General features: G+C 37.8%; 2 protein-coding genes across 5 annotated transcripts; one reads left to right on the top strand and one right to left on the bottom strand.

Moving 5' to 3' along the window:
- Nucleotides 1-210: 210 nt before the first annotated feature.
- Nucleotides 211-12,534, bottom strand: LOC107591597 (protein argonaute-2). 4 transcript variants are annotated; one of them, XM_016280794.1, is made up of 20 exons: nucleotides 12,243-12,534; nucleotides 9,087-9,267; nucleotides 8,890-9,010; nucleotides 8,537-8,718; nucleotides 8,290-8,426; nucleotides 8,068-8,202; nucleotides 7,895-7,982; nucleotides 7,626-7,773; nucleotides 7,403-7,522; nucleotides 7,200-7,322; nucleotides 6,958-7,091; nucleotides 6,668-6,852; nucleotides 5,182-5,341; nucleotides 4,958-5,048; nucleotides 4,289-4,483; nucleotides 4,055-4,210; nucleotides 3,303-3,404; nucleotides 2,898-3,097; nucleotides 2,447-2,516; nucleotides 211-1,569 (listed from the first exon to the last, which is right to left on the bottom strand). In XM_016280794.1, exons 1-20 carry the CDS (start codon nucleotides 12,265-12,267, stop codon nucleotides 1,531-1,533), a joined length of 2,592 nt encoding a protein of 863 aa, XP_016136280.1. In that variant the 5' UTR covers nucleotides 12,268-12,534; the 3' UTR covers nucleotides 211-1,530. The 4 variants fall into 4 exon arrangements, with proteins under 4 accessions (XP_016136280.1, XP_016136277.1, XP_016136279.1 ...); XM_016280793.1 differs by lacking the exon at nucleotides 211-1,569 and having other exon boundaries at nucleotides 2,222-2,516; nucleotides 12,243-12,533; XM_016280795.1 differs by lacking the exon at nucleotides 211-1,569 and having other exon boundaries at nucleotides 2,222-2,516; nucleotides 4,055-4,189; nucleotides 12,243-12,532.
- A 1,991-nt stretch (nucleotides 12,535-14,525) lies between these two features.
- On the top strand, nucleotides 14,526-17,046 carry LOC107591663 (homeobox protein Dlx5a-like). Its single transcript, XM_016280884.1, has 3 exons — nucleotides 14,526-14,949; nucleotides 15,824-16,008; nucleotides 16,324-17,046. Exons 1-3 carry the CDS (start codon nucleotides 14,595-14,597, stop codon nucleotides 16,633-16,635), a joined length of 852 nt encoding a protein of 283 aa, XP_016136370.1. The 5' UTR covers nucleotides 14,526-14,594; the 3' UTR covers nucleotides 16,636-17,046.
- The last annotated feature ends 247 nt before the right edge of the window (nucleotides 17,047-17,293 follow it).

Here is a 17,293-nt window from a genome sequence, read left to right as displayed (position 1 = left end):
TAACAACCACTCACCTAATGGCCCAACCCTGTGACTCTACAAAAGGTCTCTAAAAGAAAAACTGGATTTCACAAGATTTTAGGTTTAAATATCTAAACAAAAATGGATCTTGAGTGTTCAAAAAGGGATTTGTAATATTCTCATGGAAATCTCTATGTCATAAACAAGATTCCTGGTAAAAAAAACAAACAAACAAAAAAAAAACTAATGTGCATTTGAATTTTCACTCTGATTTTGTTTCAATGCAATTGTATGTGTATTATTCTTTACAAAAAAAGTCGTGCTTGCCTGTATGCCAGCATGGTACAGTCAAACTTCACTGTTGGAAACAGCGCACAGAACCAAGCAAATCACAGAGCTTCAGATTCCCCAATATTCAGCACAAAACTGGCTTTGTGTTTCAATGTGGGGAAGATTTTTGACAACATCAAAATGAAAATTTCAGAACAGGTGCTTAAAGTGAAAAGTGATGGTATTTTTTTCTTCAAGGGAGTTTTTGAAATTTAACTCATAAACCCAACCCACTGAAACCTTAGGTTACAATCACAGCGAACAAAAAAAAGAGAAATGCTCATGGAATTTAGAATTTAAAGTACGCACAAGATCATCTCATCATCTAAATGCTTAGAGCCCCAAGATATTAGTACTTTTCAAGACAATTATCCATATTACAGAGCTGTTTCCGCACCGAGAACTCTGGCACAGGTAAATGGAGGGAGTCACTGATGAGAACCAGTCTCATATGAGCGGCAGAAAACTGATTGTCAGAACAATTCCTATATTCTCACTTCCAAATGCATTCTTGATTCTGCACATACTGTGTTCAAATTTCATGATATAAGCACATGATAGTGTGTGGTCGGTCATGTAATTGGCGGACTGGTACAGTAGGATGACTGAGCCATGGACTGAACAGTAAATGACACCACGATAAAAAAATTCATATTAGCACAAATAAACAAAACAAAACAAAACAGGATAAGTACTTTTGTCCTGAAGTCCCCATCTGGTCAGTGCACTTGCTTTTGCTGATAAATAATTTAGCTGTGGAAACTGCATCCCTACAACCCCTAAACCTGATCAGTGTTGTCCTAAACTAACCCGAACCCATTGGTTTGATGAATTTGTAAAAACTACTGTTCAACAGTCTCCATCACCAGCCTTGATGACAGTATTGGATCAAGCAAATGTAACCTTTCAGTGTAAAAATTGTTTGAATTTTTGGATTGACTATGTAAACATGTTAACCTCTAATCTGACATGCACATGTACAACAGAGACACATAACCATGCCCACTAAACCAAACCGAAAAAAAAAAATTCACATATTACAGTTCTAAAAATCATGGATATTTAGTATGTTTGGAAATTGACTACATGGGCAATTGGAAACCTAACAGCATGGCGATTCTTGTTTCTTTTCCCCCGTTTGAAGGTTCTCATTTATACAATTGAGGCAAACATACAAAAATACACAGACACACACACACCGTGCTGTTTTCAGGATGTGGGGCTTGTTTCTGGCAATGTTCAGGCGAAGTACATGGTGCGCAGTGTGTCCTGGTGGATCTGCACAGCTTTGGCCAGGGCTTGATGGTCTCTGCCATAACCAGTCTCATATGAGCGGCAGAAAACTGATTGTCAGAACAATTCCTATATTCTCACTTCCAAATGCATTCTTGATTCTGCACATACTGTGTTCAAATTTCATGATATAAGCACATGATAGTGTGTGGTCGGTCATGTAATTGGCGGACTGGTACAGTAGGATGACTGAGCCATGGACTGAACAGTAAATGACACCACGATAAAAAAATTCATATTAGCACAAATAAACAAAACAAAACAAAACAGGATAAGTACTTTTGTCCTGAAGTCCCCATCTGGTCAGTGCACTTGCTTTTGCTGATAAATAATTTAGCTGTGGAAACTGCATCCCTACAACCCCTAAACCTGATCAGTGTTGTCCTAAACTAACCCGAACCCATTGGTTTGATGAATTTGTAAAAACTACTGTTCAACAGTCTCCATCACCAGCCTTGATGACAGTATTGGATCAAGCAAATGTAACCTTTCAGTGTAAAAATTGTTTGAATTTTTGGATTGACTATGTAAAGATGTTAACCTCTAATCTGACATGCACATGTACAACAGAGACACATAACCATGCCCACTAAACCAAACCGAAAAAAAAAATTTCACATATTACAGTTCTAAAAATCATGGATATTTAGTATGTTTGGAAATTGACTACATGGGCAATTGGAAACCTAACAGCATGGCGATTCTTGTTTCTTTTCCCCCGTTTGAAGGTTCTCATTTATACAATTGAGGCAAACATACAAAAATACACAGACACACACACACCGTGCTGTTTTCAGGATGTGGGGCTTGTTTCTGGCAATGTTCAGGCGAAGTACATGGTGCGCAGTGTGTCCTGGTGGATCTGCACAGCTTTGGCCAGGGCTTGATGGTCTCTGCCATTACTCTGACCTGATGTGTGACTGCCCTCAGCACTGCCAGCAAAAAATTACAACACACACATAAATCAGATCTATTGGGATAATAACAATGAATAAGGTCTCGCATTATAAAAAAAAAAAAAGTCACATCCAGCTGTGTAAGGAAATAAATGTGAATAAACTGAGTTGTAAGCATTGAGGACTTATTTTAGCATACTGTATAGAGCAGAGACAGGATGTTGCAGCCCAAAGAAAATGTATACTAAACAGGGCTATATAGCCTTCTCTACATGTTATAATGTTTCTTGTTCAATATAATAACAGCTTGGACAATCTAGGTTCACAAAATATAAAACAAAAACAAAAATAGGATAATTTTTACTCTGTAATAAAATCATGTAATTTACTCCGTCCAAGTTAGTAAGACCCTGTTACCTGTCATGTTCTTTGTCAACCAAGTGGTATCGAGCACGGAATGCCACCAGGTGGGCATAATAGGCTGGTGCAGGAATGGAGACCGAGCGAGTGCAGCGCACGTAGGTGTGGCACAGCTGGTAGGTGAGGACCTGCAGCTCATCAGAGGTGAAATGGTTGTCGTCCCACAGCACGTGGTAGTGGGACGGCCTGCTGGTACCCTGTGGAGATTCAGCAATTATGAAGAACCGAAATGACACTCTAGACAAGCATAATTATCATCAACACTAAAGCCAATTGACCTCCATTCTTTTAGGTACCTGATAACTAGGAATAAAGCATTCATATGCACTCACTTTATATAATAAGTCTATGAATTCTTTATAGATCTTTCATTGGTATTCTATTTGAAATATTCAATGGTACCTGAATTCCGGCATGACTGCAAAGATAAAAGTCAAACTCGGATGGATGAGTAATTTTGGTGTCAACTGTGGTGCCAGCAGGGATGTTGCCACTCTTTCCAACCTTGAAGAATATAAACAGCAAATTTGAAAGGCAAATTTAAAAGACATTTAAAAAAACCGACAGAAAAGGACATAATTTAACAAACATTATTTCCTCAAGGACATGTGCTTGTAACTAAATTCTAGAAAAATTATTCTTTACCAATGAAAAGAGCGAAGGCTTTTCTGATTCACAAGATGTTTGCAATAACCACATTTCTCACTGGTATACTTCCCATGCAGGAAGTTCTCTTAAAACATACTAAGCACGGTTTACAATCATACAAACTTTGTGTACTCCTTGCTTTTTATTTTCCTTTGAGGGACTCCTGTATCCACCTTATTTTTCCCGTAAGAGTGTGCGCGGCCATTTGTAAATTTTATGTCTGGCTTCCGGTCTCACCCGCTTCCAGCTATTTTTAGCTGTACAAAACAGCTTGTTTTGCTGTTTGATATTGCAAACTAGTGTACCTTATTATTTTAATGTATTATCTTAATTATGAACACACTGGTTTGTAGTGCATACAATTTTACCATTTACTGCACGTTATTCTTCTCGTTATTTCCCTAAAGCGGCTAATGAATCGGAAGTCTCGCACATTCACAGAAAACGACTTACTTCCGCATTGAAAAACAAGGTGGATAGAGATAAAATCCTGTGCATTAACCAACCCGCTCATTCCGGTCCATGCAGAAGAGCCTGGTGTGGTGTCTCTTCTGCACTACTACGAAGGTGATGCCTGGTTGATAATCTTTCTCCAGCTTGATGCAGGCCTCACGAATAGCCAGCAGTTCATGCTGTAGAACCTGCATAGACAAAACAGGAGACTGAAAATTAAATTAAATGAGTTAGCACCAGTCAGCAAGCGTTGGCAAAAAAAAAAAAAGTGCATGCCTGCAAACTACCTGGTTGAACTGGCCCTCTGAAATGCCGTCTCTGTAGTAGATGATGCGCGTTGGTTTAAAGCGTGTGGATTTGTAGAACTGGATCAGCAGCTCTCTCACCATGGTGGCCAGATCCTGAATGATGTCCTGACGGTGCTGCTGCACCCGCACCGTAGCACAGTATCGGCTTGGGTGGGCATCCATACTGCCAACAACCTAAATATTATATATAAAAAAACAATTAGCTTTTTTATCATCAAGTCAAGTCAAGTGAGCTTTATTATCACTCTGCCATATGTGGAGACATACAGATGGATGAAATGTCATCATGCCTCACAGGTCCACGGTGCTACTCAGGTAAACATATGAACAAACATGGGCATGTACACAAAACATAAAAAGGTATCTAAACATATATCCTATACAGATCTACATATATCTATATATGATATAACCTATATAAGCAAAACATATCTATAGCTTTACAACCTATATAAAATAAATATTATTATCTAGAGGGCCCCCTAGCTCTGAGATGTTAAAAGCCTTATTAAAGACTTTTGAGATTATATGATATGGCTTAAAATTGTGTACAAGTAGTAGACTGGTCACACTTGTGGTATTAATGCTACTTGGCACTATGCAATTAACATAATCAGCCTTAAAATATCAGAGGCTTGTCAGGCTTACAGCAGCAATTGAAGGTTTCTTGCCATCTCCAGCTGGTGGATGAGTCACATCTGCACCCAGAAAGATGACTGGTTGCTGAAACACTAAGGGCCTAAAGACAAAAACAATAGCTGTACTTTCCGGTCAAATTTCATGGGAAAGCAGCCCAGGCATTAACAAACCTGAATCAGAAAAGTGCCTTAAGCTTTCTGCACGTCAAAGGCTTTCAAAAAAGGTGCCCTTACCTGCCCTGTGGAAGAAGAATGTTGTTGACTCCACCCAGTTTGACATTAATCTTGAGGCAAAGGTTGGAAAGGGTCTGAGGTGTGGTCTTCTGTACATTCTTCACCTGGACACACTGCGTGGCCATGCCAAGAACAGTGTCTCCAACACGCTTCACCTCAGCTATGAGAATTGACAGCGTTTAGAATGTTACAACTTTACAAACTAGCGATACCACTTTTTCCAGTACTCGCCCGATACATTTTTTAAATATTGGGTACAGAAACAAAAAGAGTATGTTTAATGTTAGTTGGTTAACTTAATTTATCAAATAGATAGTCAAACAAAAATTTATTCAGACACCTACAACATCTCTCACATTATCACAGTTTATTTACTATAGTTTAGAAAATGGTAATAAAATATGATAAGAACTCAGAGTTAAACTGTGCCAGAACAAATTCAGCTTGATTATGTCAGATAACTTTGATAGAAAGGTATGTAATGGATTACAATAAACCAAAAATTATTCATACAGCTGTCAATATTTATATAACTATCAATACTTTGTCGGGTGACCCTTAGCCTTAATGACATCATATAGTCTCCTGGGCATGCTGTCATCAGGGTTCATGCAAACGCTCTTTCTCTCTCTCTCCCTCCCTACCAACCATTAAGTAATTTGTGCATTGTTTTATTTTTGGCCGCAGCATTGGGGGAATTGGTGATCCTCTGCCCATCTTGACTTCTGAGAGACACTGCCACTCTGAGAGGCTCTTTTTATACCCAATCATGTTGCCAATTGACCTAATAAGTTGCAAATTGGTCCTCCAGCTGTTCCTTATATGTACATTTAACTTTTCCGGCCTCTTATTGCTACCTGTCCCAACTTTTTTGGAATGTGTAGCTCTCATGAAATCCAAAATGAGCCAATATTTGGCATGACATTTCAAAATGTCTCACTTTCAACATTTGATATGCTATCTATATTCTATTGTGAATAAAATATATGTTTATGAGATTTGTAAATTATTCCATTCCTTTTTTACTCACAATTTGTACAGTGTCCCAACTTTTTTGGAATTGGGTTTGTACTTTTTGACATATCCGACCGAACTACAAACTTGCCAGTGATGTCTGTGAGAAAGGGATATTCAATGGACAAGCTTGCGCATCTGCGCCGCCGCGCGCTCAATCCACTCAGCGTGATTTGCTTATGAGCTGGCACAAATCAGCTATAAAGGCATTAATACTGAATGTTTTATTTATTGCATACATATACTTCGTAGACATCTTTAATCTCTAATAACTCCATTCTGCTGTCTGTTGTCGGTGTTTCTTTGTCTGAATATGGCACTTATCACATGCTGTGTGGTATCGGTGTTTGGTATCGGGGCATTTTAACGAGTACGAGTACAGGAGCTCAGTATCGGGCCTGATACCGGTGCATCCCTATTACAAACACACTGCAAACAAAAACACTAAAGAAACCAAGAGAAGGTAAATTACCATAAACAGGGGTCTTCCCAGGTAGGATGACAACCACCAGCTGTAAGCCTTGGTAAGTGTACTTGAGGTGTTTGAACATGGGCTCCACACTGTCTGCTCCCTGGGCATATTTGCAAAAGCACGGCTGGCCCTGAATGGGCATGCCAGCATCACGTGATATCTTACGAAGCTGGTCAGTAAACGCCCTGGAGAAAACAAACAAAGGATTCAACCAAGCAAGGGTCTGAATTTTTTTTTTTAATTCCACCAAATACAAATACTTCTCCAGATCCAGGTCAAAGCTGACTTACTTCAGAAGAAGTTCTGTACACTGCCTCTGCGGGGCAAAGCAGGCAATAGCCCACACTTTGATCTCAATCCCTGTGTGGAACTGCTTGTTCCTCATGTCCCACACACCCTGGACTGGGGTTGCTATTGCTTTGTTCTGAAAAAAGCCAGAGAGACAGGACCAAATTAGGAAGACACATCCAGATTGGAATTCAATGACAAGGTTGGCAAGATAAACGTCAAGTTGATCAGGACAGGTTCCTACCCTTCCACCATATAGAATTGAAGGTGCCTGAAGGACCCGACCATTGACCTCAGTCATCTCGTCTCTTACCATAACTCCAAACTCACGCACATAAGGATCGGTGTTGAAGTTGGCACTTCTCATCTGTCACAACCAAATGAAATCCATCATGAGGTGTGGATGAGATTTAGAAGACTGAAAAAGGATAAGAGAGCTGCACATACCAGTTTGCTGATCTCATCCTGACGGTCAGGCGCAGACCTGGCTGTGGCACGTATCATAGTGGAGGTCTGATTGTCTGTCAGTTTCTTGATGCATCTCTGTCCGGCTACTATGTTACAGACCTGCATTTAAAAAAAAAAAAAAAAAAGGAAACCGACATTCAGAGAAAGAAATGAGAGAAAGATGGGTGGAAAAAAGTAAGCCTAGGATGTGGTCTTGACCAACCTCCAGCGGAAGGTAGGTGTGTTTCTGCTCCTGACCAACTTGTAAACATGGGAGATGTGGATATCGCAGCACCAGTTTGTACTTATCCTTGAAGTACTGGGCAACAGTGCATTCAATGGTCTGACCATTCTCTTGCTGCAAAGGAAACCTGGAGACAAGCAAAATACATTTTTAAAGCATTGACCTTTAACGCTGCGTCATCCAAATGAGGAATATAAAATGCATTGGCATTCATACAGAAAGAGCTCCAGCCATTTAAAACATCTTACGTTTGATGGCTGGCTGGTCTCCTAGTCACATTACAAACCCTGTATTTTCTCTTCATCTGTCCACAGTGAGTGATTTCAACCTTCAGACCTGATAGGTAAAAAAAGAAATCAGTGTTCAAAAATTAAGTCCATAAAAATAATTAGGGATGGCATTAATTACTGTAATGAATCACCTTTGATTTCCTTGGTAAACTTCACTCTCTGGGAATCTGTTAAGGGCTTCTGTTGCTCTTCGATGCTTTTAAAATCCAAAACCTCACACATGAACTCAATCACAGGTTGAGCTTTATAGAATGCAGTGGCAGACACTAAATATAAATATTACAAAACAAAGATTTGTATAAGAAAGTTTCAAGAAACATTTATTAATGCAAATGATGTCAGTGCACACTGACCATCAATGTTGAGCATCATCTTCCAGAGGGATGGTCGCACAGACTGATGGAAGCCAAACCAAACTTCTCTTCCTCCACCGAGGGGGTTGGAGCAGCCCTCAGAGGGAGTGAAGAAAGAACGTCCGACTGGAGTGTACCTGCAGACACAACAATAACGTGTTAAAACAGCACAGTGTGCAGAAGGATGAAGTATGAGGCCCCCTAACAGTGATATGGAAAACAGTGTCAACAAAACACAGCCATTAACCTCATAGAGGGCAAATGTCTCATGACAACGTCCAGAGCCTGAATAGTCTCAAAGGGGATGTTTGGTAGCCGTCCAGTCAGTGCTTCATGTAGAGCTTGCAGACTCACACAGGACACCCATTTTATAGCTACTTTAAAGCTCCTGTCTTTTCCCTCCCCTGGAATTGTGACCTCCAGCTCTACCTAAAAGAACAGTTTGAGACATCAGTATGATGTGACACTCCATAAAATGTAAAAAGACTTCAATAAAGCATTTTGAGTAGGTACAGAGTAAAACATATTTCAGTGACTGCTCTATCAAATGTGAACATCACAAAGCCAACACAGATTTATTATTACTTTACTAGTGCATACTTTGTCTCTTCCAATGGGTAAAGGCATGGCAGTGTAGAGATTCTTCCTTCCATCATACACAGGCTTTCGATCTCCAAAGATCTGCGTCTTAAAGTGCTGGACCATGTGCTCAACGATTTCACTACAAAAAAAAAGTAAGTATATATTTCTTCCCAATCAAACAGTTGAAATTTCAAGTTTCAGTCAAAAGATGTTACCGGTTAACTCTCCGTGGGCATTTCTCAGGCTTGATGTCTATGTCGTAATGGTACACCTCCAACTTGGGTATTTCCATTTCAAAGAAGTTAGCCTGAAGTTTGATTGTCCTACCCATTGTGCCAAAGTCTGGCCGTTGAGGTGGTTTGAAGACATACTCTTGTGCTGGAGGAGACAGGGGAGCTATGGGACACACACAAACAATTTTACATTTTTTTTTTTTTTATACATAAATTAGAAACATTACCTTTTTTGGACCATGTCCATTATTTTAAGCTAGAAATGTCCATTTTTAGTTCAGTGGACCTCTGAGCAACTTAAACCTATTAATTAGGCACACACAAACATTTAGGTAAGACTATTAGAGCTCTGCTGTGCCACAAACTCAAACACCCCACCTTACATAACATCTTCATTTTCCTATATAGAAACTAACTGGTCAGCTTTAGTTTGAAAAGTTACTTACTTGCTATCAACTTCATTTTTGCTTAACTATCGAAAAGCAATATCTCACATTGTTGTACTGAATATTAATAATTTATAGTAATTTTCTGCCAGGACATCATCCATTAATTTTTACAAACATTTCTGTTAACCCTAAAACACAACGCACTTAAGTGCAAAATTTTAAATACAGCTTAAACACCTGTAAACAAAAAAATACATACGGAAATTTCCTTAAAGTCCCCCTGTAGTGAAAATCTGATTTTTTTATGTTGGTTATTTGTCTGTGTTGTTTTTAAAATGCTTTTAGACAAACCATGTGCCAATCCATTTATCAACACCACTGCGGAGTATTTTCTCCTTAAAACGGTAGTTTCCCAAAGGCAGTCACAGAAACGCGGTTTGAAACAGCCTTTGTTTTGCTACGTCACAAAATTCAATAACCAATCGCGTCAAGGGATCCTATCCTTAGCATATCATTAACTGTGCTGCAAAGCAGAGGGTCTAGTGAGAAGGCAGCAAGGTTAATCCGGTAACAGTTATATTTTTTTCTGTAGGTGTTTTGCCAATTGTTAATATTTCCCCCTATTTTCACGATGTCATGTGCCGTTAGCGCTTATTTATTTGTATTTAGATACAATTTTTTTGTATTTAGGGGCTAATTTGCGTATTCATAGTGCCTGGTATAGTAAATGAGGAGTGAATAATTTAAGGGGGTCTGAATACTTTCCGTACCCACTGTAATACAACAAACTCATCACTTTATGAAACCTAAGTGGTAACACTTTACAAAAAGTTCCCATTCTTTAAAATTTGCTAACATAAATTAACAACTATAAGTATTTTTTTACAGCATCCCTTAATATTTGTTAATAAAACAACAGTACAATAACTAATGTTAACAAATTCAACTTCAATTTTAAAACTATATTAGGAGGACGTTAAAATGAACATCGACTAAGAATAATAAATGCTGTAGAAGCAGTGTTCATTTTAAGTTCATGTTTACTAATGCAGAAAACTAATGTTAACAAAAGGTCCCTTCATGTAAGTTTATGACTTGAACAAGTTCTGTAGTTTTACGGTTTTTCTTAAAATGTTTGAACTGCGTTTTTAAAAGTTTCAATACTTTTCTGAAATGTAATGAGGATACATAACACACTAAAATGACCTCTCATAAACTCGAACACTAACAACAACAATGTTGCATTCATAATTTGGGTAGACAGTCAACTTTAGCTGAACATCGCGACTGTGCTTAGTTGATTACAAATGTCTAGCATACAATAAAACTGGGACACACAGGGTTGTTGATTTGGGGAAAAAACAGGTCAAGTTAATGCAATAGTGTTAAATGTGTGAAAAACATTCAATGTACAAGAAGGCTGTGGGTATCTGAAGTATTTTACTGACAGATTCCATGAACTGTCTCACCCCATTGTATCAACCCTAAAAACACGGCAGCAAGATACTAGGGACATGAACCCATCCCACTGGGCAACAGGCCTTTTACCTCCTTATCACCAACACCACACAAGCAACTCAACAACCTGCCAAACTCTCCCACACACTCAAGTACCAGGATGTCTTTTCTTTGAACTACAGCAACTGCTTTTCTTTATATCACCATTTCAGATGCCTCACACATATCAACAAGACATAATACAACAAACTCATCACTTTATGAAACCTAAGTGGTAACACTTTACAATAAGTTCCCATTCTTTAAAATTTGCTAACATAAATTAACAACTATAAGTATTTTTTTTACAGCATCCCTTAATATTTGTTAATAAAACAACAGTACGATAACTAATGTTAACAAATTCAACTTGATTTTAAAACTATATTAGGAGGACGTTAAAATGAACATCGACTAAGAATAATAAATGCTGTAGAAGCAGTGTTCATTTTAAGTTCATGTTTACTAATGCAGAAAACTAATGTTAACAATAGGTCCCTTCATGTAAGTTTATGACTTGAACAAGTTCTGTAGTTTTACGGTTTTTCTTAAAATGTTTGAACTGCGTTTTTAAAAGTTTCAATACTTTTCTGAAATGTAATGAGGATACATAACACACCTCTCATAAACTCGAACACTAACAACAACAATGTTGCATTCATAATTTGGGTAGACAGTCAACTTTAGCTGAACATCGCGACTGTGCAAATATATAACAGTGTAAATATATAACAGTGTTACAAATCGACAGAAACCATTTGCAAAATTTGGAAGCAGAATAATTAACTTATTAACTAGAACTTTAGTTAGTAACTTTCAGTACCTGGCTAGCTGGAGAAAGTCAAACTGGTGCCAAACTACCAACGTTAGAACGTCTAAAACTCACATAAAACAATTAGACCGAAACCTCTAAACTGCGCCAGTATCTCCAAACCTAAAATAGTTAGAAAGTACGTGCTGTTAACGTTTTTAAGATTGACGCGCATAGGAGTTTAACAAGCGGCTGTAAATTCAAAAGCCAGCAGGTCAATAAGCTTAGCTAGCAAGCTAACAACAACAATGGGCCTACAAAACAAACCATCGACAGAGATGGAAAATAAGACTAAAGTACTATAAGCTAAAAATAAATATTTGAACACTGGTGTCATGGGCAACCGAACAATATTAAACTACATTTTTATCTTTAACAAAAACCCCACACTTATTCAGCTTGCATCTCGTCGCTAGCACGCTCGCTGATCACAATACTCACCACCAGCTGCTCCAACGGGATACATTTTAAACGCTCTCTGCACCACAGTTCAGTCGCAGATCGATACCTTTTGCTTTTCTGATGCCACGTAACACATGCGGTAACGGGAAAGATGAATTTTATTTTAAAACAGCATCGATATAAAGGAGAAAAGTGAGAATAATGAGCGCGCTGAATTAGGGGAGAACGAGAGCTCGGAGTGGCCCCATCCCATCCCCCCTCACCACACGAGCGCCTATTTACCCGACACTCACACTCTCTCACTGCTTCAAAGCGAAAGCACATAGACGCATTTATGTGAGGTATCTCCCGCGTCGCCTTATGTTTTATTTAATGTATTTATTCAAATGTACCAAAAGCAGTATCACAACATTCGTTACATTTAATTGAACAACGTCTAAATAAGACTGGTGGTCATGGTACGTCATTTCCGGCTTTGTTTAGAGAATATTTAAAAAAAAATATTTCAGAATCAGAATGAGCTTTATTGCCAGGTATGTTTACACACACGAGGAATTTGTTTTCGTTACAGAAGCTTCCACAGTGTAACAGAATGACAGTGACAGAACAAAAAATACAGATAATAAAAATTTCAGTCCGGACTACCCTCTGTAGTCTTCTGAGGTCAGATTTGGTAGCTGAGCTGAACCAGACAGTTATTGAAGTGCAGAGGACAGATTCAATGATGCCGGAGTAGAACTGTTTCAGCAGCTCCTGTGCTGTGGCATATATGAATGTGAAAGGTTTTGTAAATTTGCAAAAACAAATTTATTTTGTTATATTTATTATATATGTTTTTTTTTGTTTTGTTATTTCTCGCAGTTGTGTTATTCTGTTGTATCACACAATGTAGCCTATTTTGTGGATTTATTAACTTATCATCTTTTATTAATAAGGCTGGGCAGTGTCAGAAACACATTTTAAATAGGGGAAATTTGTTTCACAAAACAATGACACAAAATTTGTCATTTTTTTCTGACCCCGAGGGTGGGTTATCATTTGATTAAGCATTCAAATATTAGGATATTTTAAATATTCTTATACATAAAATATACTTAAAATATACTTAATTAACTATGGAGACCAAACTATTGACATAACATTTGCTTTACACCAATGAATTTTTAATGTGTAAATTGGATTTATTTACTTTTTTTTTTGGTTGTACCAAACTCCTCCAAACTGTTTTTGTTCATACATGTTTTGGTCAAACATAATTCATTAGATTGTACAGAATCATTAGGCCTTTTGTTTAATCGTATGATCAGACAAGGGGATTAAACCTTAAACCACTAACCACTGATTTCTTACTAGACTGTCAGTTTGTCAGGTTAGACATTTTTCCTCATCATTTAGGCCTATGGCTAGTCAACACCTGCATTAATGCACTGTTACAGTGGCCATTGTCTTGTTTGAAGATGGATAACAGATGTGAAGAAACTCGGACTACCATGAGTTTATTGATTTATCTCCACTTGGTGGCACCATTTCACCACTATTGCTGACTACCTCACTGAATGCTTGCTAGACAATGATTTTCATTAACATTTAAGGAACAATAATAGTACAAACTAGCAAAATTTTGAGTCGTTAAATTATATTGCACAGATTTGTGTCATTATCATGAAATCAGGCACACTCATTGCTATAAGTAGGCCTTTTCATGTATTGCTGCCATAAATAATTCTCAAGCACCCGCTGCTGACACAGATGGACATATAGATCAAATCATATGATTTGATTTAGTGTTTAATGGTAAATTATTGTCATCTGAAAATAAGAGCATATTCTGGTTACAAATATGCAAATTGATATGTAGATTAACAGACGAATATCCTATACAAACACACACAAAACTGTTTAATCCGTAGAACGTAGAGGATATAACTAAACAAAACAATATATGTAGGCTATATGTAATTATATCGGCCTTTAAAGTACTGTGTTCCAAACATATTTAAGGAATCAGACATTTTTGCTACATGCGAGGAAGATTTACATGGAATAGATCAGCAGCCGTCTTTTTTTCGTCCAGTGAAGGATTTATATCAAATAATAATCCATTTCCCTTTCAATTTTTTTGTAAACATACCATAAATACCTCTATTAAGTTTTTTGTTCTTCTGAAACTGGTTGAACGAGTTGGGGAGTAACTGCCGTCTGCTGCGCTCTTTGGCCAATGGCACTAGATCCTCCCTGCAGTGCGTAACAGCGCAATTTAGGATTTAACCAAGTCTTTGCTGCGGGGCTTAAAGCAGTCTTCAAGAGAGACGCTTGCACACACGATGTTAGTGTAGACTCTGTGGACCCCTATAGAGTTAGGCTGCCTTTTTACGTTGTCTTATCCAAACTATGACTGGAGTATTCGACAGAAGGATTCCGAGTATTAAACCTGCAGATTTTCTAAACCCTTTTCAGCTCTCCACGATGCATCATCCATCTCAGGAATCTCCAACCCTGCCGGAGTCGACAGCCACGGATTCTGGCTATTACAGCCCTGCTGGAGGAGTTCATCATGGCTATTGTTCACCGAACGCGGGCACGTATGGAAAACCTCTTAATGCCTATCAGTACCAATACCACGGAGTCAATGGATCTTCTGGAAATTACCCTGCAAAATCCTACCCTGATTACGGCTCATACTCTGCAGCATATCACCAATATGCCGGAACATATAATAGGGTGCAGTCACAACCGAGCCCGCAAGGTTAGTTATTGTATATTTTTTTCATTTATTGTTATTTTTATAATAATTATTGTTTATTATTATTATACATAATAAACATTATCATGGTTGAGCATTATTGTTGAACATATTATATAACCAGGGTATTACAGTTGTTTTTTATTATAAGGTCTGAATTTTGTAACTAATTTGGACGACATTTTAAACTGCTGTAGCATTGCATCTAATTCGAAATGGGTAACGATTTACTATGTTTTAATGCCTATCAGTACCAATACCACGGAGTCAATGGATCTTCTGGAAATTACCCTGCAAAATCCTACCCTGATTACGGCTCATACTCTGCAGCATATCACCAATATGCCGGAACATATAATAGGGTGCAGTCACAACCGAGCCCGCAAGGTTAGTTATTGTATATTTTTTTCATTTATTGTTATTTTTATAATAATTATTGTTTATTATTATTATACATAATAAACATTATCATGGTTGAGCATTATTGTTGAACATATTATATAACCAGGGTATTACAGTTGTTTTTTATTATAAGGTCTGAATTTTGTAACTAATTTGGACGAAATTTTAAACTGCTGTAGCATTGCATCTAATTCGAAATGGGTAACGATTTACTATGTTTTATATATATATATACATTTACAAAACTCTACATGCGTAAAACGATAGATTACATAGAAAATAGAAGCATTTAAAATGCGTAAATATTTAAGAAATTATTCTCTGACAATCAAGTGTCTCAATAACTTTATGCGAGTAGCAATTTGAAAGCACTATACGACACTTGACATAGGCTAAATCACTGCAAAAATGACCAACAATCAAGGGAGTGCTTTTCCATCCCCATGTATTCATCAAATATTTGTTCACCCGTTAGAAAAAGAAACAGCCGAGCCCGAAGTGAGGATGGTCAACGGTAAACCCAAGAAAGTCCGGAAGCCCCGCACCATCTACTCCAGTTTCCAGCTCGCTGCTCTACAGAGGAGGTTTCAGAACACCCAATACCTCGCGCTTCCAGAGAGAGCCGAGCTCGCGGCATCGATGGGACTCACACAGACACAGGTTCGACAATGTTTTATTGAATATTTTATTGTAATGTCTTTTATGTAATAGGCCTACTCAAATAATAATAGTCCTATATATTTGAAATTAAAATATTGATATGAGCTTGCGGCAACGTTGGGAGTCACAAACGCTTGTTTAACATTTAGGCTAAAGTATTTTTCAAAGGCTGTTAAAATAATAGGCCTAAGCGATGTTAACGACATAATATATATATTTTTTTTATTAAGGAGTATAAATATGGCAGAAACAGCCATTGCGCTTTATTCAGGAATTTGCACTCAGGATCTCATAAAACCTTTTGTTTCTTCACAGGTGAAAATTTGGTTCCAGAACAAGAGATCCAAACTAAAGAAGATCATGAAAAACGGCGAACTGCCTCCAGAACACAGTCCGAGCTCCAGCGACCCGATGGCGTGTAATTCACCGCAGTCTCCCGCGGTCTGGGACTCACAGGGTCCTCAGAGACATCACCATCAGCCGCAAAATATTAACACACCGACATCCACGTTTCTGGAAAGCGCCAGCTCGTCCTGGTATTCCTCCACCGGGGCAATGAATTCTCACCTTCAGGCACCCGGCACGTTACAGCACTCGTTGGCACTCGGATCAGGAACGTTGTACTGAAATTTGTTTATTATTTTGTTGTAGGCCTATATTGGACTGGTGTTAACATTTTTTTTTTTTGAGGAATATGCAATGTATCGATATGGCAGTCCTAGAAGAACGTGTATAATGTGTAAATTGTGTGCATGTAATTTATTGCATTTGGAAGAATTATTAAATGTTTTAAATGGACAATGAACCCAAACATTCTGAATGGTGCCTTGAATTTTGACCTCAACGCGTACATCCGACGATGTGCCAAAACATTAAGGACAACCCCAAATAAATGTGTTTTTCTTTAATTATCAAACATTTTGTCTTCTTTAAGTTAATTTATAACTCAAAACAGATCAATGCACCGAGCACTTTGTTTGGCTTTAGAACCTTTGTGATATGCTGTTTGCTCGACTTTTCTGTGATTGGTAAAGGGACTTCAACTTTGCGGGCCTATAAAAGAAGAAATGTTAAATGGAATTTGAGGAAATTATATTTTATTAACATTTTGGGGTCGTGTGTTGTGGGCTGAGTCACTATTTTATGGCAAAGAAAAAGATAACATTTCTACAGTCTAATTAAAAAAAAACAATAGAATTTGCCTCGGATTTGGTCTTCAGTTAATAATTAAATGTCATATTTTAAAGGAGTGTATTTGGTGGTTAGGCCTACTATTATTATTAGC

The sequence above is a fragment of the Sinocyclocheilus grahami genome, unplaced genomic scaffold, assembly GCF_001515645.1.
Source record: "Sinocyclocheilus grahami isolate Dianchi unplaced genomic scaffold, SAMN03320097.WGS_v1.1 scaffold144.1, whole genome shotgun sequence".
Taxonomy (NCBI): Eukaryota; Metazoa; Chordata; class Actinopteri; order Cypriniformes; family Cyprinidae; genus Sinocyclocheilus; species Sinocyclocheilus grahami.
Note: the sequence above shows the minus strand (reverse complement) of the source record. Positions and strands in the feature narration are given on the sequence as shown.

Coding starts and splice junctions, on each gene's coding strand:
- LOC107591597 (XM_016280791.1), bottom strand. CDS start 12,267: ATGTATCCCGTTGGAGCAGCTGGTG. Junction 9,268..12,242: donor TCCCGTTGGAGCAGCTGGTG/GTGAGTATTGTG, acceptor TGTGTCCCATAG/CTCCCCTGTCTCCTCCAGCA. Junction 8,427..8,536: donor AGACATTTGCCCTCTATGAG/GTTAATGGCTGT, acceptor TTGTGTCTGCAG/GTACACTCCAGTCGGACGTT.
- LOC107591663 (XM_016280884.1), top strand. CDS start 14,595: ATGACTGGAGTATTCGACAGAAGGATTCCGAGTATTAAACCTGCAGAT. Junction 14,950..15,823: donor GTCACAACCGAGCCCGCAAG/GTTAGTTATTGT, acceptor TTCACCCGTTAG/AAAAAGAAACAGCCGAGCCC. Junction 16,009..16,323: donor TGGGACTCACACAGACACAG/GTTCGACAATGT, acceptor GTTTCTTCACAG/GTGAAAATTTGGTTCCAGAA.